General features: G+C 41.1%; 1 protein-coding gene across 3 annotated transcripts in view; it reads right to left on the reverse strand.

Annotated features, from left to right (window-relative positions):
- Positions 1 to 27,830, reverse strand: part of AKT1 (AKT serine/threonine kinase 1) — a 74,556-nt gene that overhangs the window by 40,978 nt on the left and 5,748 nt on the right. For all 3 annotated transcript variants that reach the window (XM_040602438.1, XM_040602436.1, XM_040602437.1), the window contains one exon: positions 26,301 to 26,482. In XM_040602438.1, the coding sequence (XP_040458372.1) occupies positions 26,301 to 26,346 (46 nt within the window). In that variant the 5' untranslated portion in view covers positions 26,347 to 26,482. The remainder of the gene's footprint in view (positions 1 to 26,300; positions 26,483 to 27,830) is intronic.

Genomic DNA, 27,830 nt, shown 5'->3' on the forward strand with positions numbered 1-27,830 from the left:
GTGCCCTGCATCTCAATGAGGCGGCCGGCCCGCCGCCGGGGAGGTCAGCCCGCAGCCCACCGCCCGCGCCAGGCCTCGCCGCCCGCGCCTCTTGCGGCCCTCACGGGGTCCCACGGTCACGGCGGGCTAATTCGGGGCACGGGAAATCTGCTCCCCGCTTTATTCTCCCTTGGGCAGCTGGAGGGCCGCGCAGTGTGCCCAACGCCGAGACTGACGGGGCTGCCAACAGGTTCAGAAGAAATGCCTCCTCCTCCTCCTCCTCCTCCTCTCGGCTCCAGCTTTTCTAAACCCGCTGCCGTTTCTCACGCTCACAGAAAGCTGCAATACAGGGCACCTGCCTCATTATCATATCTTGGGGGAATATGCGGAGCGAGGGAAGGAAGAGGGGACCTGGAGGTGGGGCGAGAGGGGCCAGCTGAGCGGTCTGGCCTTCGAGCGACAAAGGCAGCCCCACCGGGTCACCTGGCACCCCACATCTGTACCTGAACTTCAGAGAGCCACAAACAGCCTTGGCTTCGCACCTCCCACAGAGCTCCGCGGAAAGTGCACGTATGGGAGGCTACCTCTGCCTTTAGCTACACAACAGCGCGGATGGGCAACACCTACCAAAGGCCAGGAATTGGTGCTCTGATTCACAAAGCCAGGCCATGGGAGAGATCAGAAGTCAGATTGGGGAGAAAGAAAAACAGATTCTCACCCAATACTTTCTCCATGCAGGGAGTGGACAACTACCACGTTCCCCGATTCCGTCTCTGTCCAAGGGTTTGAGTTCACCAGCCAACACCACCACCACAGAAGATGACACCTCTGTATTTTTTATCACTGTAGGGTTACGTAAAACTGAAACACCAAGGCTTATCTTTTTCTTTATTTTTTTTTTGCTGAATTTCAGTTTAGAAGGTCAAAAATGTTGCCATATTGCTTACAGCAATCAATTTAAGCAATACCAGATATTCCCAAAGGAGCAAAAGAGAATTAATCAGCATGTAAAAAACTCCTTACTCCTACCTTTGGCACAGCTTAGTCAGGCCAGTCTTAACCTACAGCTGTCTCCAGTGGGAGAAGATGTAAATGAAGTTTCATTAAAAACAGCAGTTTTAATGATAGCTACATAAATTACAGCAAAGTATACAGCTATTTTTTAAGCTACACCAAAACCAGAGTGAATTGCATCTCCACTACCTCATGGTGGGAGCAAAAGGACTTAAAACTACCATGAGTTTGTCCAACACAATGAGAGAAATCTTTTCAGTAATATGCTCACCAGCAGCTACAGCATTTTAACAAAGTAAAACGTTCCCGTAACAGAAAGTGCTGTCACGTATCCCTCTGCTTTGACAGGTGCCCAACTCGCTGTCATTTTCATAAATAAATAAAAATGACAGAGGAGGTGTCACATTCACTGAACTGAATTAAGCATGCTTGGAACAATTATTTCTCCCCAAGTAATTTTTACCTTGACACTATGATGGAAAATAGCACAAGCAGCTAACAAGGCACTTAAGCTAATAAGCCTCCTCAACTTTTTAAATACTTACCCTTAGAGGAGGGAGGTACCTACAACTATTCCTCGAGCTCAATATGAAGTTAATACAATCAGTATTTCTGCAAGTCAGGCTCTTAAATACACTGCATGTATTTATATAAAGGGTGTGACTTAATCCTCCAAAGATTTTATGATCTCTACTAAAAATGCAAAGAAAAAAAAAAGAAAAACACCAAACACACCACACCCTGATGTATTTGAACAAGGAAGGGCTTTTCTAGACATCATCTAAAAGCTGATTTAATTATTCTACCTCTTAGCATAAGCATCCTTAGCTGTGACTCTTGTGCTTATCTGAACACATGCTGTATTTGTATATGACATACTCAGTTTTGTTCTTCAGTAAATCCTGTCTAGAGCCAGACAGATAGTGTAAAAGGGGACAAAGCAAAGAAATGCAGACAAACCAAAGCTGTTCCAGAGATTAAACAAAATAAGTCCAAAAGCACAGTTTTAGCTTGTATTCCTAGGGCTGCATACACATAGATGATGTTCAGGAAAAGCATCATTAATTGATTAAAAACTTATTTTAGGTCCCTTCCCCTACTCTGTCACATAAAAAAAAAATTAGGAGAGCCAAAGACTCAGGCAAGACTGATTTTTATGATGGACTTATTTGCTTTGCAAACATTAAACCTGAAAAATACTCAGCAGAGTCTCCCCATTAAAATCCCAAAGCTGGTGAAGCTGAGAGGTAAGCTGGTAACTTGGAGGGGTAAGCGCATACAGGAAAGCAAGAGCAGGGGAGGGAAAAAGAGGATGCAGCCGCGCAGAAAACATCTGTGGGGAGGACTCCCAAGTCCCTGGCTTGCTCTTCTAGGCTCCCATTACTAGATCATTGTGTCATTCACAAAGCAAATCAAAACCTTTGGGAATTGCAAAGAAACGGTGAAAAAAGGCTAAGGGACATTAGGGGAGATTTATGGAAACAGCAGCTTTTTTAAAACAGATGATATGGACAAACTTCAGAGGAAGTTTGAAATGGGAAAAAAAGCTCTATTTGTAAAAACTAAGCTGCAGAACATGGACTTTTATAAATAAGCAATTCACGGAGGGTAAGAAATTAACACATTGTATTGTTATCCTTTAGCTTCTGGGTTTGAGTCCCAATTTTCAACATAAATACACAGAGCTGTTTTAGGCCACTTACAATAAAAGCTCTACCAGCAATTGTGTGATCATGCTGTGCATCAGGAAATCTTTGAAAGTGCCAAGAAAAAAAAAAAAAAAAACAATGCAAAATTTTAAACATGTTTATACAAACAGTTACTGGGTAAATATTTTATAGAAAGATGCATAGAAGCCAAGTTAAGTAAATATTTCAATGGCAAAAATAAGAAGCAATATAAAAAAAAAAAAAGCAGTGTACTGTTTGTATGGCTGGGGCTAATTTGCATTTCCCTTCTTCATTTCATCACTAGCAAGTCTGTAAAACCCTGGAGGAGCACATGGAGACCATGTTAGTTCTAAGAAAAAGTTTCATTTATCTTGAGCCATTTAACGGCCATCAATGGAAAAATTACAAGCACTTCCCAGAAAGCAAGTTCTAGTATTTGTTATCATGGCAACCTCCTGGTTACACCTCCAAATTTAGTATTCCACAGATAACTTTTACTGAGTCACTACCCCAAACTCAGCAATGAAAGTCTCCTCCAGATAACAGTTCAGTCCAGAGGAATTTTGCAAAGTAACTTAATTGCATACTGACTATTTATTAAAGCAACTTCACCGCTGGGTAACATGAGAGCAAACTGTCACTGCAGCTCTGGTGCTAAGCTCAGCTGAGTAACACTGACATAAGAAACTTTGCCAGGGATTTTTGTGCTCTGGACTGAGGTGTGTCATCACTGTAAAGCTGAGCACAATCCATGCTGCTGCCTCAGAAGGGACACAGGCTCAGCTAGACACACTTCCATCACTTTAAACACTATTAAAATTTATTTTCACAATACATCACAAAAAATACCGAGTCTCAATATATTCAAAGAGCAAAATTCCTGCTGGATTGTGTAGTACCACTATTTAGCCCTGTAATATTGAAATATACATATGTACTACTAAAACCACATACATACAACTGTGACTATTATTTTTTGAACCCCAAAGTAATCTATTATAGTAAGCTCATCACACCTCTCCCTAACAGCTTAAGCCCCAGATGAGATGCATTCCAGTGACACAAAAATCCGTTTCTTACATAAGAAGAATGAAATAAAGACCCACCTGCCCTGACATTGTTACCATGAATTAATTTTCATGTTGCAACAACACCTTGGTACATTAAAGCCACTCTTCACTTTATCTAAAGTATCAAAAATGAAAGGTATATGCCACACAGAAGCAAAAAGCAGACAGGCACAGGAAGATAGGAGCTTCAATTACACTTTCCAGCCCGCAATGCCATATGCTGTTGTTTGAGAAAGACATGGCAAAAATTCCAAACTCCTCTTTTAAAACCGCTCCTATTCCCAGGGGGAAAACAAACATTACCCTCTAACCCCAGTCAGCCCTAAACTCACACCAGTTTTCACGGGCATCAAACCTGGCACCTGCTTCACTGTATTTTCAGAGGTCAGGGACTGCTGCATCAGTCCCACTTTTCCTCTGTAACTGATCTTCCAAGCACAGCACACCATGAAGACTGCCTCTACCAAGTGAATCCTAAGAGCTCCAACCTGTAACTGAGCAGTCTGCTCTGTGTTGTTCATCTTCTGACTCTTACTACCATGTCCCCAAAGAGGAGAAGTAAAACAAACATCAAAACACATCCCTTGCCTAGCTGGGTTGCAGCTACTCTTCAGGTTTGTAGGAGAACTTCCAAAAACCACAGCAGCTGTCCAGGAGACTTAGATTCCCATACTTTGAGCATGAGGACATCAGAAAGCCATAAATAAAGCTTTGAACTCATAGGAGGGTTTTTTTTGCTTTGTCTAGTTTCTAAGATTTTTTTTTTAAATTAAAAAAGGGCAAAAAGAGAGAGAAAAATCCTACAGGTCACCCAGGGTAATGTTCCTGAAGAAGGTCATCTGAGACAACATTCATGCCTCAGGGACTTTTGCAAAGGAAGGTACATGCACATGTACAGAAAGCGCTGCACGCAGCCCCTGCTTTGTCGTTCAATGCTTAGCACACACTGGTTGCAGCACTTTCTTCCACTGGTCCCTGATCTGATGCTATCAGCTCAGGCAGCAGCTGCTAGGGGCTCCTCTGCTGCCCCGGGGGTCAAGCCAACCAAGGCCACCCTGAAGACCCCACTGCTGCTGCAGCAAGGCAGGAGGGGAGAAGGAGAGTGGGGGAGCACAGAGGCACCTTGTGGAGGTTTGAAGAGCATGAGAGACATGAGCCAAGATGTGGTACCAAAATTATAGCTGGAGTCTGCTGCATCAGAGAGGAGGATGCTGACAAAGGGACAAGCGGGGGTGTTCCTAGTGGGCCTCTGCTGGGCAGGGGGGAAGGCACTGGGCTGCTGAGAGCGCCAGCAGGGCAGGGATAGGTGGCAGCCTAACCCTCACCCCAGGCCACACCAGCTCTGCATGTGGCCATCACAGGTCCTGGTCCTGGTCCCATCCCAGCAGCAACGGGGGGAGCTGGAAGGGCAGGCTGCATCCAGCCCAGGGAGAGAGTACTGCTCCCCATTCAGGATCTTGTTCTGGAAACATCACCAAATCCAAGCAAGTTTAAACAGCAAAGCTACATCCTTTAGAAATACACACACCCCTATGCATGCCCATTGAACAGAGCTAACGCAGAGGCTGGCCATGAGCACTGCACACTGACCCCACTCCCTCACAGGCAGAGCCAACACTCACAGTGAAATCTTTCGAAAGTCAGACTGGCCATGAACACTCAGCCCACCCTCTGGTCTGAGAAAGCCATAAACTTTAGATTATTCCCCAATTAATGCTTTCATGCATTTATTTCCCCCTCCATACTGTGAGAAAACCATTTTAACATTGGAATTACAGTTTCAGTATCAAGCGAAGAGACTTGTTTCCAAATGTTTCCAAAAAGCATTTACTGCACACTTGCAGTGGCTAATCTGCAATTTTTGTTTATCCACAGCACACTAAACAAATCTTTGTAGTGGGCAGATCTGTTAAATTATGGTCTTCTAAACGAAGCCACGCTTCAGTACAGAAATTAGAGAAGGTACAGGTAACACCCTCTCCGTTAAAAAAAGAAGAGGGGGGGAAAAAAAAAAAAAGAACAAAGGACCCACATGAAAATTACCATCATGATACTATGTTTAGTGATAAAACTGCAGTCCAATGACAAAATTAGCTGATGCACAAGTCCACTACTGGGTCACTGTCACTGGTTTGAGAACATGTTTTTCTTCATACTCTTCTTCCACTCACCAAAGAATCCAAATTTCTTAGTTTAATCATCTTCCCCTTTCCAAAAGAAATGGGAGTCTTTACACAATGAAAACATTTAAGTTATTGAATCGGGGGCAGAACAAGATTTAAATGGATTAGAAAAATTAATCCAAACTAAATGTCTCCATTATAATAAAGTTTCCCAATGAACTTTAAATCAACAGGTTCCCAATTTCAGGTATAAAGTCTGATTGAAACTGCTACTGCTTTGCAAAACTACTGCTCTCTCCTGCCCCTCCTTACTAAAAATGCAGTCTGAATTGCTATTGCTATGAACAAATATGTCTGATATTGACAAAAGTTCTATGAAAAATTCTTGATGGCCTGCAGGGATTCCTGTACTTAGGTCAAAGGTAAAATTTACAGTAGTCTATCATATAAAAATCAACTGCCCTGCAGGTCAGAGCTCCCTTTCCATACTGCAGTTGGAATTTCTTCCAAACAGGGGCTGGTGGTAATTAAATAGCTTCATTTGCAGTCCTCAATTCTTTGCACCTAATTCATGACAGAATACAGGATGGAGAGAAAGTGATTATGGTACTCTATATACTCTGCATTTCATCAGGCATGCTTCCCTGTTTTAATCTTTAAAAAGGAAACTGTAAACAGTAAGCTGCATAAAGGTTGGTGATGAAACATCAAAAAGACAGACAGGGGTGGGGGAAATAAACGGAATTAATAAAAATGGGTTTTAGCATTACAAACATCAGTACCTTTTAAAAATAAGAGGTCCAGCCATATTTCCCCTTTCCTTTGTACTGAAGTTTAATAAACATTTTCTCTAAGTTACCAATTTTCAGAAAATTGCTGGATAAACACTTGTGTTAACCCAGTTACATGGCTCGGTGCCAAATGTAATGCCAAACTTCCCAGTTGCAAAACGAGCTGTTTTTACACACCAAAGTAACCACGCAGCAGGCCTGCCGAGCCTGAAGACAGCTGACAGAGATGACTGTTGCTGTCCCCCCATTGCACCGACATCCATCCAAATACCAACATCTGCTGTGCTACAATTTACTTTTTACACAACATTTAGCAAAACAGTGCCTCTGACTGCAACATCATTAAGGAAGTAACAACAAATAAATCGCGAAGTCCCATCAGACAATTGTAAAATTAAAGCATAGTTTGTCTTGCATACACTGAGCTTTAGTTCAGACGTATTGGACTTCAGAAATAATAAGCATTAGAATCTGTTTTCTTTTATTAAACACACAAGACAAAAATCTGTAAACTATGACAAGCGTAATCCATCATTACAGTGAAAATTACAGTTTTGAGGATATTGACTTGACTCAATAGGCAGAGAAGCAGATGCCTGCAAGGCAGCCTGGCCTGCCCAGTACCATCCCAGCAACCCAGACTCCTAACAGGATTACACTATGCCTTGAAGTGTAAGACAGGGCCCTCTCCTTTTCAAACACTCAGCACATATATTTGTGCTTGCAAAGTAAGGAATTAACATTCCTAAAACCTAAAGCGCCCTTTGCTTTAAAAGCAGGACCGAGCACAGGGGCCAAGGCAATCACATGCCACCCCACAGAGGTGAGGTGGCAAGGCAGGCTCCAGGAGCCAGTCCTGTTACAAATTCATAGCCTGGGGGTTCAAACGGGGATTTAGGCTCCTAAGTGAAAGCCCGGTCTGGTTAGCAGTTTCACCGTACTGCCCAACACAGGTCCACATGTCGCAGAAGCCCCTATGTGATCTGGTGCCCTCCAAGTAGCTGTCCCTCACACCTGCGTCACCTGGGGTGCTGCAAGTCAAAATGGGGCAGCACTGCCACGGGGCTCAGGTTTCCATCAGCACACAAGCAAAAGAGGAGGAAGAAAGAATTTTAATCTTTAACACTGCGACCAGTTTTCAAAACCAGTTGTTTCTTCCTCCTGTCCTGCAGTAATTCTACAAAAGCAACAATAAGCAAAAAATTAAATAAAAAAATCTCATTTTCTTTTGAAAGCAGATACTGAATGAAAAATTTCATGAAGAAACAACTTGGATTAATTCTGTCGGGCATCCTATGGGGTTTTCCCCTCAGTCTTTCTGCTCCTCATCACCACCTTAACACAACCTAAAAATTGCTTAAGTTACAAAAAGTGGTATTTTTTGTAGGAACAAACACTCCCCTCCTATATCTCCAGACAATGTCTCTGTCAGGCACAACATACCCAACACTCAGTCTAAGATACAGAACTTGGCAGGCTGAATCTCAATGCAGTTTCACCAAAACAATACAGTTTCCCTCAAATCCTGATTAGTTTAATAATGAAAGACAATAATATTTCAGATAACATAGGCAGCAAACATTTTGGTAAGTTCAATGGACATTCTCTATCCAGCTCACAGATAAAACCAGTCAACATTCACAGTTAGATTAACAGAAGTGCTTAAGTAACTTTGTGCTTAATTAATGCCAAAGTCAAGGGGTTAGGCAGTTAAATACTTCGGGAGGATTTGGCCAGTGGTGATTCGTGTCAGACTTCATGACTACATATATATATATCTATATGCCCATTGTGGGACACAGGAGAAGCTGTGCAAAGCATGGCCTATGCACTGATCTCTCCTGAGCAGGGATTTAGAGGACAGTCTCCTCTGTGCTAGCTACTACATGTTTGCACAACAGGAGTCAAGGTCCATCAGAAACTTATCTGAAGAGTTGCTCCTGCGCAAACTTTAGGTTCAACCTCCGAGTTCAGAACAGAAACGCTATTTGTTTGTCCATTTATCCCCTGGCACGGTTGGCTTTTTGTCAGCCAGATGTATGCCACATGCAAGTCATTTCCCAACCTCCCTGCTCCACCTCCCTCCACGGACTCTGCACACACTCTGACCCCTCAGCAAATGTTATAAGAGAGGAGGAAGTGTTTCTGACAGTTTGCATACTCTTCACAACAATTTTATTGCAGGGTGTAAATGTTTTCTCCTGCCCCCCAACCCTACTTGTAAGGAAACAAAGCAAAACAAACAAAACATCCACCACTTCCCAAACAACTGAATGCCCTAAACCCAGCAGCAGGAAAGGGGAGGGAAGGGGTGGAGAGGAAAGGACAGAGAAGATGGATTACACTGAAGTTATTTTTGTCCTGTTCAAGTGGACGGGCAGAGACAACTAAATATAGAATTTATCAAAGCAGGTGAACAAGGAAGATGACATGAGCCACACATTTCAAGGAGCAAGCAATGAACAAAGTACACTCCTACCTCCTGGCCCAAAAAACTCCCCAATAACACACTTCAATTTGCATGAGCGAGATTTGATTGAACTAACGCGCAGCTCACCACAGCCTTCCCTTCGGACATGTGACAATGTAAATGTTAAGCAGATAGGTTTCCTGTTTCTTACCTGCTTGTACTATATATAAACAAGCACAACAAAGTCCACAGTAAAACAGAAAGGTTTGCACTCTTCTCTGGTGTCTTCGGACAGAAATTCTTTGGAAGAAAGTATGTTTGCATGTACAGCTTGAAAATAAAACGTTAAGGAATGTTATGTTGTCAGTGGCAACACAAAGGATGTGGTTTCTATGAAATTTAACCCATTATGTCAAGGACAATTGCTTTCTTCTGGTCAGGCTGCAGTCCAGGGCTTGCTCAGAGTAACTGCTACAGTAGTTTGAATTTCGCAAGTGAAGATCCATTCATACATATTTTTAACTCCTTCCAGGGTCTGAGCAAGCCTATGACATGCACCGGGTGGCTGTTGCCAGAAGCACATACTCCATTCACTCACTGTGAGCAGCCCACACTGGCAAACACAGGAGTAGCAAGTCTCACCCAGGCTCTTGGGCTCTCAGAGCCTGCAGCCAAGGATGCTAACAACAGCATTTAGCAAGGAGTGGTTTGCTGGTATGCATGCCGTAGTGAGCTAAGAAACATTCGGAGAAAAGGCTTAACACCAGTCAAGCCGCGACTTCAGTGGAAGCCACACTCACACCAGTGCTCTAACCTACCACCGAGCTTAAAAAGAGAAAGCTTTTATGCAGAACATTTCCCTTCTTCCGTCTGTGCTCCCAGTTACCACAGTATCCAAAAGCCCCACAACCTGAGCTGCATTTGTCCTCACAACATCCCTGTGAGGTAGGGAAGTGCTGTTATCACCACTTTACAGATAGGGAACTGGGGCACAGAGAGATAAAAATAACCTTATCCGAGATGATCATATAGGAGGAAGTTTGTGGCAGAGCAGGGCGGGGGGGGGGGGGCCTGACTTCGATTCTCAGTTCCAGGACAGTACTCTAATACACCAGCCACCTCTGCAGACTCTAGGTGCTCTGCCTTCATTTTGACCAACCTGCCTACCTCCCCTGGGCAACAAGGAATGGGGAATGCCTACTACAGCTTTTACTAACAGCACAGCAAAAATGGAATAGGCAATGCAGGCATTGCTTGCCTTCAGAAGTCCAAATCTGAAATGAAAACTATTTCCAAAATAGTCAGCACTATCCTGGCATTGTGGGAAAAGGAAGGAAGACGTATCAAGTTTTCAGAGTAGGGAAAAAAAATAATCCATGGCAAGTTATAAGCACAATTTAAAATAATTGGTGTAAGTTTTAATAGGAAGCTGGTATTAGACATGCATCCTTCAAGAACCTACTTGTCCTGGAGATTTTAGGTTATAAAACAATAAGAAATAAAAAAAAAATAATCTCTTTGGAACTACAGCTATCTCATTTCAGACACAGATCTAAACACAAATCTGACGTGGTTTCATATGGACACCTTGGTTCCACACTTCACACAACAATCTTGTCTCAGATAAAACAAATTCCAGAGGTTGGAGACTGCTCAAGGTTTTCCATTTCTGGCTGAGCAAGATTTCAACCCTGCCCTCAAAGGCTCTCTTTTCTGAGTGAAATGGCACACCAGGTCCAAAATTTACTCTGTCCTTTGGGACGCCACTTGCAGCCATCCAGAGCACCAGTTGTGAAATAAGCTTCTATAACTTAAGGAAGGGTATTCCTAAAGCAGCATTTAATGCCAACTGTTTGAGGTAACTATTACCCTGGAAGAATCAGCAGAGATCCATCACCCTAAGGACTACCTGGTTTATTGGGTCTGACTCCAAAAGGTGTCTGCTCATCATAACAGCCAAAAGATGACAGACTGCTACTCTAACCATTACAAAAAAGGCCTTGATGAAAGATGCGGTCACTATACTGATTGGGACAAAGGAAGAAATTTATGCGTTGGTGCTAGCCGAGGACACCAGATCAGCCATGCTCAGCTTCCAGGTTGCCTCTGCTATCAGTAGACTATCCTGTCAATCGCTGCTGACAAGGTGGACCTTGCGGCCCAGGCCTCTACTTTTATAACAGGCTGTTGCTGTAATCTTCAGCCACCTGTAACACACACATCCTCTGCCATGGTCAGACTGTCAAGGAGCTGCAGCCAACCAGCTATTGCCAAAGGTGACCTTAATGGCACCTAATTCAACTTCCATCAGTGATATAAAGTAACTGAAGCCTTGCCTGGAGAGGACCAGAAAAATGGAGGTAGCCCTATGACCCACCCTGCTACCCCTATTTCTCCCCCTTCTTTTACACCAGGACTACAAAAGAGTGAAGGAGAAAGGCTGGAATGATGTTAGAAACATTTCTATTTTCTGAAAGCAAGCCTCACAGCAACAAGAGCCAAACAAACAAACAAAAGAAAGCAAAACTCCCAGCAGCTTCACAGCTACATAGCAATCTTAGTAAACTAGACATTCTAGTAATTAAAGCAAAAAGCAACTTTTAGTTCCAAAGCACAGACCCAGAACACTAACAAGTAGTAAATTAGCGAGGTTTGTTTATTATTCCATGTTTTGAACCTTTTCTTTGAAAAACCTCAACTTCTGTATTTGAACAGATCAGCCAACACTGAAAAATGAAAACGCCTGTTGACAACAGAATTGCTATTTATTTTCTGTTTGACGGCCATCACAAGGAATATCAAAACTAAAACCAAACACTTCCACAAATAGGGTTGGTTTTCTCCTTCAAAATCAGGCTGGGCTTTGCATGAGATTCCCAATATCAAAGCACCACAGAATCACAGAATACTTGATGTTGAAAGGAGCTGTTAGAGGTGAGCTGGTCCAACTGTCCACTCAAAGCAGGGCCATTCAAAATGCTACAAAAGAAATCCTAACACTAATAGTACATGTAGGAAATTCAGGAGAATTATAAAAATACAAAGGCAAAAAATAGAATGAATGCAACTTTATCAAACTGCAACTTTCAAATCAAATTCAAGGAACAAAACCTCAAGTCTGCTTGGCCATGTGCCCTCATTTTAATCTCCTTGCCTCCAGTAACTGGTTTGAGGATTATAAGAGTCAGCAGAAAGATGAGTATCAATAAACATTCTGTGTGTGTACTGGGCATAAAAACGAGAAATGAATTCTGTGTTCCTCCATGTTTTATTTCACCACATGAATGATGAGAGAAATAGCACAGGACTGTACATGGTCAGAAAGGTATGCAGGGCCTCTGAAGTGTGAACGTGTATCTACAACCACATATCCTGTTGTGTGTCATTCCCCTTCTAAAACAGCGCCTGAAAAGAGACAAGTCTCCAGAAACATGAGGTTTTGCCATAAGCACACCCAGTCTAGTCATGGGAGTAAACAAACCTCTTCAAGACCCCAACAAGAGGTGTTGTGAAGTAGCCCACTCCTAGTAGCCTGGAGCAGCTACTGAGAAGACAGCTTTCCTCTGGCCATAGGGAGGAGAATTCCTTAAAATGGGAAGAAAACTTCATATATTCGAAGTTTTGCACATCCCTGCCAGTAACCTGTGAAGAGGGTTAACACAAAAAAACCAAAAGACAACCACAAAAAAAAACACCACCAAAAAAGCACCCTTAAAAACAGATAAAACTTATCACAGTAAATTCTCTTCCCCCCCACCCCCCCCCACCCCCTTTAGATACATCTTTCTATAACATGATGATTTGTATTACTGCAGTACACTGCAACTTCAGACACACATCTGGAGCCAAGCCACCTGCTGTACAAATAAAACACCGAGACAGCCCCTGCTCTGCAGGGTTTACTGTTACAGGACAGGGACAACAGAAGGCCAGACAGACACATACACAAAAAAAAAGGGGGGACCAATACTGGGCATCACAGTGAACAGCAGTCTCAGTACACATGCACTGCAAGTTCGTCAAAGCCTTTTATAAGCAACACAAGGAGCAAGAGCTTTTAAAGGGGATAATAAAGCAGTACTGCAGCTGTTTACAGGGACCATTTCCCAAGTGTGAAAGTATAGCACAAGAGAAAGCACCGAAGTGCTTGCTTGCCCCTGCATTGTAGTCGCAGTATAGAGACATGCTAGGCTAACTGAAGGCAGAAGTTAACAACTTAATAGCAAATTAGAGATGGTAAAAATAGGTATGAAAAGCAAAAGCAGCTGGTTTTGCAGCTCAGTGCAACAGAGGAACTAGCAGATAGCAACAAAGCAGCAGGCAAAAAGAACGAGCTCTGCCTTGCTCAGGCCAGCACTCTGAATGGGACATTGTTACATGCCAAGCATACAAAGATACAAGATGATGCAAACCTTCAAGAAGTATATTCCGCCTCCCCCCACCCACCCCCCCGCCCCAGCCCTCCACGTTTTGCTTTTGTTTTCCATTTTTGTGAGTAACAGTATATACTCCAGCAAATACAGCCACTTAGAAAACACCAACTTCTTTGAGGATCAAAAAATATAGACACTGCGGACAATCTGGTTTATAGCTGCTGTAGAGCTGAGACAAGTCACTGTTTCAGAAAGAAATCTGGCCACCTGCTGCTCTAAGCAGAGGTGGTGGCATACATGTAAAATCATGCTTTTCTCAGAAATTACAACTGATATTACCCAGGAAACACAGACTAGTCTGGGAAAAAATGCACTAACTCCAAATGGTGCAGTTAGGCTGAGCGGAGCTGTATGTGGCTGGCTAGTAGTCTTCACTCAATTGTCACAGGTTTGCTCATATCAAAATAACTTCATATTATTCCCAATGAACAATCTACTACAGCCACTTTAGACCACTGGCTTCCTTTCAGGTCAGAGGGTGGCTACCAGTAAGGCTGGGACATCTCAAAACCTCAGGCATTAAAAAAAAAAAAAAAAAAAAAAAAAAAAAAAAAAAAAAAAAAAAGTTATAGCAGTTACTATGGAAGGAAGAAACACCTACAATACAAAAGGTTCCTAACACAGGCAAGAAAAGCACGTTCTAACCCAATAAAAGCAATCAGCAAGTCTAGTTCTAGAGCTCATGTGTGATCAGATCAGTCTGTGTCAGTGACAAGGTGTAAGTTTTAAGCAGTTGCTCTTAATGCAGCTGAGCTACCATGGCTGAAGGGAAGACACTGCTCCATCATATCTGTTCTTTAACAGGGCTGGCTGCTATGTTCAAAATGCAAGGCCATATTTGGTTGCTACATCTTTGCAACCCCACTGTGCAAAGGGAGAGAATTAACCCAGCTTGTAAAGACAACAGTCCAGAGGAAAAAATCCCTCATTTTACCTGAACATGCTGAATCTGGCAAGAGCTGACGGTCAGGGAACACACAGAACCCTTGAAAAACACACAACATCGTTTATTACACTGGGACAGTACTTTGTGTTGCACAATCCAAGCTTTTGTTTCAAGCAAGAAAATGTTTTCTAAATATTTTGTCACCATGACAGTCTAGCCTTGGACTCGAATTCTGCCCTCGGTCACTCCAGAACACCCCTGTGAAGTCAACTGTGTTGTACAGTTTGTCACCGCATCCCGGGCTGCCGGGAAGGCTCACCTGGCAGCATGGCTACCAGCATCCTCTCAGCCCAAGTTAGTCTTCCTACCCACAAAACCAGACATACTAAACACCTCCCCAACAGGTTCAGCTTTATTTCAGGAATACAGGCCAAACAAAAACCCTTCCCAAGACAGCAGAATGAAATATTTTAAACACACAGAGAAAAAAGAGACTTAGACAAATATCCCAGCTTTGAGGGCCCTGTTCCAAGTAAAGATATTTCTTTCAGGGACATTAATTTGGCAAAATAAATCTGAGCAGATACAGCCTAAGCCCACGGCACAGCCCTGAGAAGAGCAGCGGAGCATTTCTGTATGACTCAGGAAGCCCAGTGAAGACTTCTGCAGAACAAGATCAACAGGGTGTTTATATACAGCCAGCAGCATCATGTGAACGGGCAGTTTAGTTTGTAAAGTGAATGTTTGCATTGTTATTTAAAAACACAACACAACAAAACATGCATACAAACCAAAAAACACCCTCTATTCCACACTTACAAGTTTCCAGCATTATAGCAGGGGAAGGAAGTACTCCAGCAGCCAAAATTTACAAATTCTTACCATAACTTTGGCACAGTAAACTTCTCCAGTGTCACAAAGGCCTATTCTTCAGGGGGCTCCGGTTGTCTTTTTTTTTTCCCCTCTTTTTTTCAGAAGGACTAATCCACATGTGAAGGCTATTAAAGAACACACAAAATGCCAACAGAAGCATAAACATGCACACTTGCATGTGTGTGTGTTTTCAAAGTTTTATCTGTCTTTCCTAATACAAAAAAATACCTAGGAACAGCCTGGAAGCAGGTATTTCTCCTGTCTCTCTTTTTATTGTGAAGCTTGGTAAGCTTTTTCCTTTCCCCCCCAAAATGGCAATACTATTTCATTTTAATTATTCAAATCAGTGACAGAAATTCATCCTCATGAGTTGCATTCAGCAGCCAGGTTTCAAGAATTTAACAAAACCCAAAGATTTTGATATGGAGGGGAATTGTTTGTCTGTCTGACTAGAAAATAAATTTCTAACAGTAACCTTTTAACTGTTGGAGGCACCGTACTAGAGCCTCAAAGAAAATGCTAATACTCTAAGTTATACTCAACATTTCTGCACTGCAAGAACAAATCCAAGCTCTGAAAGTCAGCACTTTTCCCTCTTATTATCTGAAGCTATATAAAAGCCCTAACAGAGATTTGAAAGAAATACAACAGAAAATCCTGCCTGATCTAAATACATAGAGCTAAATTTATCTTTCAGTTTTCGAAACACCGCTTAGAGATTGGGCATTTAGAGTTCTATTCACTAGCTAGAAAAAAGCCAAATGGTACATTTTAAAAAACTGACTTTGAAATATTGTTATGAGAACAGGGACAAGCTATGTAAACCCTAAAATTCTGTGGGTCTTTGTATTCACGATTATTGTCACAAACTAAAAGGCTCATATTCCCTACTAAGCAAACATTTACAATTAAATCCATTCTGCACAAGGCATTTGCATTTTGAGATAGAACAGTCAGTTGTTCAGCTGCTGTGATTTAGATGGATTGGTTCATTATTGCTGCAGTTTGTTTTCAGCTACACTGTATAACAAAGGGGTGCCAATGTAGTCTTGAATGGCTTTAAAGCTAAGTATGCTGGTATTCTTCCATGATGATGTAATTTAACTATCTCCCCATCTCTCTGATCAAGATATCTTGACTTTACAGGCTAAACTTCAGCGAAAACCACAGAAACAAGTAGTCACAACACTGTTCAATAGGCAGTATCTCTACAGGTCAGCTGGAGGCTGTTGCTGGCAAGTTCGCAGTGATTTTCCATATATGAAAAAGTTGGTTTTCCCTAATTCTTATTTAAAATAAATACTTTTCCTATCATGCAAGTAACAACTTTCTTGTAATAACTTTGACTTCCACTCCAGATGTATCAGCTGTACACCTTCAAATACTCATACATTAGTGAAAATGTATCTGTACCAGAAAAGATGACCTAGAACTACAATGTCTGACACAAAATTTCAAGTTAAGTCAAGCGCTATCCTACTCCTTCACTGTCTGAAACACACCACCAAAGGTAGTATTAAAGCAGTGAAACCTTTTTTTTTTATTAGCAACCATGTAAAAAGGCAAGATTTCTTCAAAAGTAAAAGTCATGATGACTAGTGGCATTTAACCTCCCAATCTAAAGCATGGTCTTCAAGGCACTGCCAGAGCAGCACAAAGAACACTTACCACAGAATGACTTGATTACTGAATTTACAGTGGCAAAAGATTCATATCCTATGTCCACAAATCAATTTCCACCTATAAAACTACTTCCAAGACCCAGAACCAGCACTGTCACCATAGACTATCACAACTGAATTCTAGTTTGCTCCACATATAAACTTGCAGTGGAATAAGAAACATATAATATAGCTAAACCTATGGAATGACACATTTAAGTCAACTACTGAATTAAGAAACAAATGCCTTCTCTTCTCTTGGTGTTCCCAGAAATTTCATTTCTACTTAACAGGAATAGAAGGGGAAAGAGACTACATGACTGAAAGTTAAAAATTAAACAAAAAACAAAAAACCACCCCCCCACCCCAAAATATGCATTACACTTTCATTTAGTTAACTGACTGCTATTTATAAAAGGTTTACAGACCACAGGCAGATGCAGGGATGTATAAAACACACAAAAAAACACCAGTCCAGACAATCCATGCCTGGAAGCCCCTGAAAAGCAACTAGCAAATAACAGGTAGCATTTTCCACTTTGCAGCTATGAAGAGGCCTGACAATGGATTTTGAACTGCCTCTCAGGTTTGTTCAAGGGTGTAACTTCTTACTGACACTCCAACTGTGAAGCCCCAACTATGGCATAATGGGAAGAATATACAGAATAGCGTGTACCCTTATAGTTGAGGGCATAAACCGTACCTAGTGCAAGTATTTTCCACACCAGCGTAACTACAACATTCTCAACAAGGTGGCATTACATTGGCAGGCGTAATATGGCATGTACAAAGGCTCACATCAAAACACATGGCAAAAATTTTAAATACTTTTCTCTTACATCTTGAGATTTAGTTTAATTGCAGTTTATATTTTAACTGCTTTTTTATCGGTCAGTTTCATTTGTATGTTTCTATTAGCCATCAGACCCACTGAGCCTCCTGCAGAAAAAAACAAAAGTTGTCATTTCATATTACTTGCTTACTGAAGTGTAATCAGGATGCATTTCTTGATGCCCAGATGCTCTGACATAACCGCAGAAATAGTAGGGTATACTACTAAGACTAAGAGCTCAGAAAAATAAAAACACACATTATAAATTATTTCTTTTAAATCCTCTACTTTTTGAGATTTTTCACTAATAAATAGCCTTTTTTCTTCTCCTTTGTCTAAACTGTGAAGGCGGCACTCCAGTTATGTTTTCCACTTTTTTTTCTACATTATGAAGATTAGCAAGCTCCTCCACTTCAGAAAGGAAAAGGGGCAAAGCTCTCAAAATCTTTTGACTTCTACAGGTGGGAACTGATTCATAAAGCCACCACAAACATAAGGGCTTCACTTCACATTTGACAATTAGCAGCAATTCTTCTAAACAGCCCTGACCTCCATCAGCAGCTGAAGTCCATTCCAGTAACACCATTGTCAACCTCATGAGTCAGACTTTCATATTAGCATAATAATCCTTGTCCTGAGGACCTCTCCTACAAAGAAAGGCTGAGAGAGCTGCGGCTGCTCAGCCTGGAGAAGAGAAGGCTCCAGGGAGACCTTACTGCAGCTTTTCACTACATCGCAGGGGCTTGTATGAAAGAGTGAGACAGGCTTTTCACCAGGGCCTATAGTGACAGGACAAGGGGTAATGGTTTTAAATTATAGGAAAGTAGATTTAGACTACCTATATAGAAGGAAGAAATTCTTTACTATGAGGGTGGTGAAACACTGGAAGAGGTTGCCTAGAGAAGCTATAGATGCCCCATCATTGGAAGCATTCAAGGTCAGGTTGGATGGGGTTTTGAGCAATCGGAGCTACTGAAAAGATGTCCCTGCCCAGGGCAAGGGGGGTTGACTAGATTATCTTTAAAGGTCCATTCCAACCCAAAACATTCTAAGACCGGAGCTCTCTCCCAAAACAATTATCTTCTACGAAGGTATTTCATAGGTGGTTCACGACTGACACAAAACCCACTCCTCTTGTATGCATGTTCTGTGGGCCTCGTTAAGAGCACATTAGTAAGACGCAAGCAGAGGATAGCCCTGTAAATGATCTGGATGCTGCACTCGCTATTAGCATGAAACACCACAGCACTCATTCACAGAACCACTGACTCCAAAGCATATTTCTACATGCAGTTCACCAAAGGCCTGGGCTTTGGACAGCACTTCAAAACACGCTCTCCTCACTTACCCAAGAGACTCAGGGAAACAGTAAGCGACTTGCCCACAGTCTGTGATGATTGTTTATCTCAGCTGTCCTCAAACATGACCATGCACTTTTGAATAAACTGACAAATTTCACAATATTGTTTGACCAGCTATCTTTTGCACATTTTTGGCTCAACTTGAAGAGGTGGGAGAATAATCCCAGAGTTCCGTAACTTGTTTTCCAACTGCACTCAAAGTTGGTCTTCATTATTTCCCCCTTTCAGTTGCACTAAATATTTCTCACAGAAGCACAGTACTTCACACCTAATATGGTGCTATTCTTTCTCCATTCTTTTTCTTCCTCTTTCCTCACATAGTTTCCTGGTTTTTGTTCCCCCTTTAAGTGGCACATTGTACCTGTAACATAATACATCTGAAAATAATAATCCCTCCTGTCTTTCCCCCATGAGAGAAGACTATTTAAATAAGATTTAACTATTTTTTCTTAGTAAATCAGTTACTTTAATATTAAAAGGGAGAAAAAAGACCCAGAAGGCTGACAGTTGTTTGTTTTGACAATGCTATGTCTTTTAAAATGCGTTAAAATTAAATGTTCGAATGTTAAGCAAATTTCTCTTTCCAATACATATTCAGGTTTGTTTTCTGAATGAGTCTGAGACCAATGAACATCCTAACTTTGAAGAGAATTATTAGTAACATAAAAAGTGGATAAAAGAAGATATAGTGCACGTCACCATGTATTGCTGCAAGAGCAAAGTCCTAACCAGCTTGTTCAGATGGTGAAGTCTAGGGCTAAGTGTGCTAACACAGAGGAAGTTTAGGCAGGGGAAGCCGTGGGCACAAGTGAGGAGTGCAAATGACGGTGCTTAGGCAGGGGGACCGCCAGCAGGGAATGCTGGAAGGGAGGGAACATTCTGGCATCCATCACAGAGGCTACAGAAAATATTCTCAAGTAAGGACAAGGCACCAAATTTAAAATGCATGGCACTGTACCTTGCCTAAAACCACTCCTGCAAGAACAACGAACAAGCTTTACTCTCGTGCTCTCCCTTACCTCAAAATAGCATACTCACTTAGTACTTCTTTCTTCCTAAATCCAAACCTGATGACTTCTCAATATGCTTACTGAGAGAAAAAAAGAACAGAAAACCACACATGGACAACTGTTTTTGGGTTTTTTTTTGCACAGGCCTACCTTTTCCTTCTTGAAAATGAGGGAACTATGAAAAAAGAGGATCAAAGCCAATTCAAGCAGTTTCTGCATAACCCAACGTATCAAGCATTCTCACATTGACTTTAACAGGTTTAGCAACGTGCTACATCTCTCATTCTCAAATCTCTTTTAACAACAAGTAACAGTAATTTATGATGCTACCCCACTTTTAGAGATAAAATTGAGACCTGGTTTGTTTTGCTTCTGATGTAAAATGAAACAGAATATGAAAGTAAACTTCCAGGACTGACATAAATATTGTGGGCATCAACACCTGAGCTCATCCTCTTTGCCATTCAAAGCAGGAGTGTGTTTGGTGTCACTCACATTTAAGTTCCAGTTTACAATCACAGAGAAAAACATCTAACCTAGCATGAGTTCTCTAAAGAACTAGAAGTATTCTGCAAAAAAGGTGGGGGGTAAATGTAAGAATAAAAATTTGGGGGAGTAATTTTTACTGAAAAAAAGAAATAACTCGCCCTTCAAAAATGTAAAGCTGTGGCTTAAAGAATGGGTTTTGCTACATGAAAAAATGTTCCAGAACGACTTTTCTAGGACAATGGAAAGTAACAAAGATGGTCAAAGACTTAAGTAGTCTGCTCAGTGGAAGGAAGATGAGCAATCTCGAGGTTACACTAGCTCTTTCAAAGATGTAGTACAGTATAGTTACACTGTACTAGGTAATTCTCAGCATCTGAATGCCCTGTCATCCAAAACAGACTTTTCACAGTACACTGGATCCAGCCTGTTTCCTGTGATCTCTCCACAAATAATTCCATCAGATGAGATTTACCCTCCAAAAGTCTAGCTGACTAGCCATTATCAGCTCATATTTCTCCAGATGTTTTGTGATCTCATCCTTTCTTAATGTCTCTAGCATCTTGTCTACCACCAAGGTCAGATTTATTGGTCAACAATTTCCTGGTTCCTCCCCAATCTCCTTTTCCCAGAACAAGGCAAGCAAAATAAAAGCAACCGAGAGCTAGCGTTGCAAAATTATTGCCCCTTGTGTTGAAAAAGAGACACACAAGAAAAACCACAAACTGACACAGCTTATCTTTTGTTTCCAATAAGAAGAGCAACAGATTTCCCTATAAACTCAACCCTTCAGCTCTGGAAGTGGCATCAGTTTCTTTCCCTCTGTTACAACCCCTCCGTTCTTTGTTGAGCCCCTACCTTGTTTCTTACCTTTCCTCTTCCCCCCAGTTTTTCCTCTGAAGCAGCTGTGCCCTCCATAGCTGGCATCCTCAGAGTTCAGATGTGTCTTAGGATCCTTTGTATCAAGTGCCACAGCCACTCCTTTGAAATACCATGAAAGGCAGATGTTCCTTGAACTAATCTGAACCTCAAAGGTTCTGGCTACACAGGCCATCAAGAAAGTGCACTGCTACATCCCAGGGACAGGCAGAAACCATGGTACAAAATAAAAAACACCCCAAAATAAGACACACATACACACACACACAAAGAGGTAGGGAACATGGTGAGAACAGAAAAGAGAGAAGAAAGAAGAGGTGAAGAAAAACAGCAACACAAGAGATCTGCTGGCTTTAAAAAAAAAAAAAAAGTTAACTTTGCTCGTACCTTATAAGATCCCATTTTGGTTCATACTAACAGAATACCCAAAGTATGAACCTGTGCTCAAAATAACAAAGCTAAAGTTCACAGTCTGTGCATTTCTCCTAGAGAAAGTTAAAAAAGCAACAATTAGCATTTAATTCCTGGCTTGTATTTTACATATGGATCCCGCATTCATTTTATGAATGAAGCTACAGGAAGACAAATTACAATGGACTACTGGTTATTTATTATGACATTTGTATCACTCCATTTAATTACAGAAATAATTCTTTGAACAAAACAAAAGTTGTATTTCCATAAGTAGAATAAAGATATTTTGTATAATTCCTATAATAAGTATCTTGTGTGTAATTTCTCATTCAAGGACCTCTAGTAATTTTCATCATCTTGGAAGCCTGACTCCTAACCAAACAGTTTTACCTGCCTAAAGTCCGCACAACTTAACATTGGTTTTCACTGTTAAAATTACTGTATGGTGTTTATAACCTATTTAAAAACAAAGCAAAAAGTAGCTCCACATTTGCTGCTACATATTAATTGATGAATACACAAGTCTCTCCTGCTGCTTATAATTGCTTCGGAGTTCTCAGAGTGAGAAATCAAGATCTCTATTTCCTTTTTCAAATGTCAGTGTACAGTTTTCCCTCCCCCTCTTTCCCTGCCTCCAAAAGGTTCCTTTTTCTATACAAGTTTATGCCCTAATAAGAAAGCCGGACATACTAGGGAAGACAGAGATGACAGAGTATCAAAATGCACAATCCCCCTCTTTGTTAGCCTTGCAGAAAGACTTTTTTTAAATAATAATAATAAAAAAAAAACAGGATGAAGACTGAAGACAATAGAAGGACCTTCATAAACAAGGACCAGAGCAGAAAGATGCAAGAAATCCAACAAGATCTTTAAAACGTATCAGTAAAGCAATTAAAGTACACTTGGGCATACCTCTTTTACAACACATAACCAAAACTAAGGATATTCACGACACACATGCAGAAAATCTATAATCTCAGAGCTCAACAAGCAGCAATCTGGGCAGATAATTTTCTCCTTCTCCCCTCATATCCAATCATAATTACAGCACCTCTGCATCGACCCATTTCCCCATCCTCTCCTACTAAAATAACCTTCAATGTAACACAATCAGGGACTACACATTCCGGACATACACATACACCAACTCCAAGTCTGAGTTTCTTCACATTTTCTACGTGTGTGTTGGAATACTTCAGCCACGCAGTTATTCAAAGAGTGGTTAGTATTTTAACTACTGTTTCCGTCTTCACACAAGAGTACAGCCTCACTGTGTAACAGCACCAAAGTGCTGCCAATGGGGAAAAGGGGAAAAAGAAGTTCATTCATTAATTATTCTATTTCTGCCTGGTTGAGACTAGACATGTCATGGAGATGACTCTGGCCCCTGCATAAACAAACATCTGCACTACTGGAAGTACAGCTTCCTTTAAGGGACTGACTTACAGAACTGCTGAGAGCTCTCGGCCAGGCAGCGATGTTTAATTTCATTTCTCCATTTGTATTTTTAATCTTGGAAACAAAAACAGAAATGTACAGCATGCTGACAGAAGAAAACAACCCCACAATTCCAGAAAGCCCTGCTATTTCCCTGCCAGGCCAAAACACCTGCTCCTGCTAATGACTGCTTTATGCTTATATACACCTGCCATCCAGAAGGGCTCCAGAGCACTTTGCAGCCTGATTTACACATACACAAATCATTAAACCCACCAAAATTAAGCCACTGCTGGGGTGAGATGTAGCCAACTGTTTTAAATGCACACAGTCATGCTGTTCAATTGCTCAGGACGTGAACTACAAAACACCATATCCAACCAAAGCTATAGGGGAACGTTAGGTAGACAGCATCGTTGCCCAAACTGGATTTTGGCCAGTCACTACTTAAAATATCTGCATGTGGAAAGCCCTAGGATCTTTAAAGAACACATGCAGTGCAACTTTTGGTTTTATAAATGATCCAAAAGGCAAACAACATAAGTTTCCTATATCTAAAATCCTTCTTTAGCAGTCCCTCCCTGCAGTAATTACTGTTTATGCCTTAACTTCAGAAGCTCACAGTATCAGACATCAGTTTTGGAAACATCCTGTGGTTGAAGCACTTGATCTTGCAGAGCCAGCAAACTGATAGGGTCTGGCAGTGAACGTACATGATCAAAAAAAACACAACCCTCTAGAAAACACACGCGCATACAAGTGGATCAGTTGTTCTCCCCCACACCCCCAGCCAAAGTTGAATTTGTCAACTGATCCTGAAACAGCTACAAAAACCAAGAAGAGAGTAACGGAGCAGACATGCTGGCATGCTGAGGAGGAGAGATAGCACTGCTTTCTAAAATCCTCCTTGCATGGACAACGCCAAATTAACAACTGGAAAGTCAATGCAGTGGAATGCAATAGGTGTCACCACACATACCAAGAAGGCAAAAAGGCATTGGGGAGCAGGTTAAAAAGATTAGGAAAGCTAGCATGCAAAAAACACCTGCTTAACAGTTTGGGCATTTGGGCACAAATTTGCAGTCTCAAATATGCAGAACATGCAGAGTAACATTTTGGAAATGGGTTCAGCAGATAATCTCATCATAATATTATCAGCAAACCATCAAAGATCATAATCTGTTTCTCTAAGGTAATTGAAAAAAAAAATAAAAAAAATATCAGGGCATCTTTTACTAAGAGCTCCTCCAGAGGTCTCCTTACTTGAAAGTAGCTTTATCATAATCCTAGAAACAATGAAAAGTAAATTCTCAAGAGTAAATACAGACAAGCTTGAAATGCAACACGACTGTTTCAAAGTTTCAGGCACATCTGCCTCTGAATCATCCTGACAATGCAAAGCCAGCTTCACACTTTAAAATAAATGTTTCTCCCCCAGATTTTTTGACTTTTTAAAATTAATGCTTCTTCCCCAGGATTTTTTACGTTTTAAAACAAATGCTTCTCCCTCAGGTTTTCATTCAGTGCTCCTCAAAGTAACACTTCGGTTTTTTTAAAGTTACAGGTAAGTGCAGAAAGAATTGTAACAACAGTTAGTTTACAAAAAAGCTTAATCACTTCATTTAAAACTAAAAACTTATCCCTCTGATTTGAAGAGTTTCTAAATTAATAAATGGGAATGGGAAGCATAATTCTGTGTTACTTTCTCCTGTTTTACCCAAACACAGCATAATTCTCAAATACTTCATCAGAACAAGGTAGCCTGGGTACACCAAAATTACTGAATGAGTTAAGACAATGAGTGGAAAGGCATTTCTACCCGAAATAAACAAGAACAAAAAAAACAAACAAAGAACTTTATCAAAACATTTTCACATCATCAGACAATATGCTAAGCTAGGCTTGCACATCCAGCTATTAGAAATCTCTATTTTCACCCTTTTAAAACACAGATTATCATCATGTTTTCCAAATTCTTAGAAATTTCTTACTGTTGCAGAAGAACCACCAGCCTTTATCAAGGTTATGATAATATATTTCCATTTTCTTCCAGAAATAATTATGCTACACCTTTGCACCTTCAGGCAAGTTGTTACAAACCCTCCAGAAAAATCCTGAGCCTGCAGAACCATGTGACCTTCCCTACTGCTGGAGCACACAGATTCTGTTTTTGGTCCAAAAAAATGACGGTATTATGGAAAGTACCTAACACTGCTCAATCCCTTCCAAGAAATAATAGCAGAATACAAAGAAACAGGTAAGTCAAGTACCTTATAGGAGCAATGCTGCAGTACTTGAAAACAAACACCACCTTACCCCCCCAAAAAAACAGCCCCGCTGTTTTGGGAATCAGACATTTGAAGTCTAATAGCTATGTTATTTCATGTTTGCCACCCAGTCAAGAATAAAGATTTTTAAATAAAAATCAAACGCCATTAGTGGTACAACAGAAATGCACAGGGTGCACAAACTCAAGGTTATTCTTCCTAAGACACTGGTACCAAGAACGGTTCAGACTCAAACCAAACGGCGCATTCTCTAGCAAGTCTCTGCAACAGCTCAGCATTGCTCACAAAATACAGGCGTATTTTTCACCATTCAAATGAAGATCCACCTCAAGACAATTCTACCTTCCAACATAAAAAGAAAAGCTGCAGACTTACATATAAACCAAAATAATTTAGAACAATTTAACCTTTAACGCTCCAAGCAGTACCTCCTAAGTTGCTATCTCTATCACCATTTTCAAAGCAGCTGACACTTTTCAGTGAGCGTACACACACGCACACCCGCAAAGAAAACCCCTTCTATGTGTGATTTCTCAAACTTGAGAGAAAGTCACGCACACTCCTTACATGCCACTGCCCATTAGGGTGAATGGAAAAATAGCAGACTATTTGAGGACATGCTGCTAAAGGACAGATCATCACACGGAAGTCAGTCTACTGTCCTGGAGTGAAGAGACACTTACCTCGTTTGTGAAGCCACCCTTCCTTCACTATTGCTACTTCATTCATAATGGCAGGAATGTCTCTTGAAAAACCAGTTTACGCCAAAAGATCACTCTGTTGAAATTCCTGAACTCCTGCAGAAGGCTCCACAAAAGGGATGGTTTGGGGTTTTTTTTCCCGTTTTCCTCCTTCTCAGCTATTTCTAAAAGGATCAAAAGAAGAGTGAACTGTCATTTTGATGTATGTCACATATGTACAGTAAGGGATATAACAGGGAGTAGGTTTCATTGTTGGGTTGTTGGTTTGGGCACTTTTTTATTATTATTATTACAAATCCTAAATGCAGGCTTAGCTCTTTACGAGGATTTTTGTATCTCGTGGGTGGAGATGACAAAATACATGCTTGCTGAAGTCCTGCTTCTTCACTGAGCAGATCAATTGTGGACAGACTCACAATATCACCAGACGCTGTCTGAGTAAGAGGCTGATGCAAGCTCTTGCCCAGCAGACCTCCATCTCTCCAACACCACCTCACTCTCCACAACAATAACAATTCTGAGATTTCACAAAGTCCAGTTTTCAGTATTTCCTGGTAAGACGACTTCTAGAACCTCTTCTGGAAGGTGTGGGTTTTTTACAGTCTAATGTATAGTAGTCTATCAACTAGCAACACACAGGCATCTTAGAGATAAACTTCTGGCAGTAAAAATTCCCAATACCCTGGTTCAGATTTTCCTACCTTCACCATCATCCTGTTAATCCCACTCAGATCTCCTCGACTCCCCAGGAAGTGTCTTCTCTACCTTTGTTATTTATAACTCCTGCCTCTGCTAGAGGTACACAAAGTCTCAGATAAGCTCACATACCTTTCTGTTATCTTAAATCAACCCTTAGAGCACCCTGATCAATGTTATTGCTCTTCCCTGAATGCATCGCAGTTTGCTGCTGTCTTCCTTGCAATCAAATACATCTAAATACAACTTAGGATTTTTACTCCTCTGCTTTATGAGATGAAGTCCCTATCTAAATAGCTTAAAATTGCCGTATCTTATTGAAAACGTGTCTAGCTCACGGCTGACTACCACAGAAATGTTTTTTGCGTTTTTCTCCCTCATTGAAAGTAATCTCTTCCCAAATGCATTAGCTTTTATTATTTTTCTAAATTGAATCCGATTATTTTTCTGCCTGTGGTACAAACGTTCTCTGCTTGTTTTTCTTTAATGACTTTTGTGCTCTCCAAAGTGTCCATACCGCCATTCAATTTGGTATTACATGGGTGATCAAAAAAATGTAATTGGTGACAAATTCCCAGCAGTAACGAAGAAGTTTAATAAAACAAAACTCAGCAGCATTTGTCACCCGCCACCAAAGACCTGTTTTTTACTGCAGTCACTTTTGAACCACAGAGACATCACATTCCCACCTGAAAAATATTTACCATCTCTGCATGCATTTGGCACACATGTATCAATTATCTCTGAGCACACAGGTGATATCCATCCATCAGAAACTCGATTAAAAAAGCAACTAATTCCCCATAACTCATTAAG

The sequence above is a fragment of the Falco naumanni genome, chromosome 7, assembly GCF_017639655.2.
Source record: "Falco naumanni isolate bFalNau1 chromosome 7, bFalNau1.pat, whole genome shotgun sequence".
NCBI lineage: Eukaryota > Metazoa > Chordata > Aves > Falconiformes > Falconidae > Falco > Falco naumanni.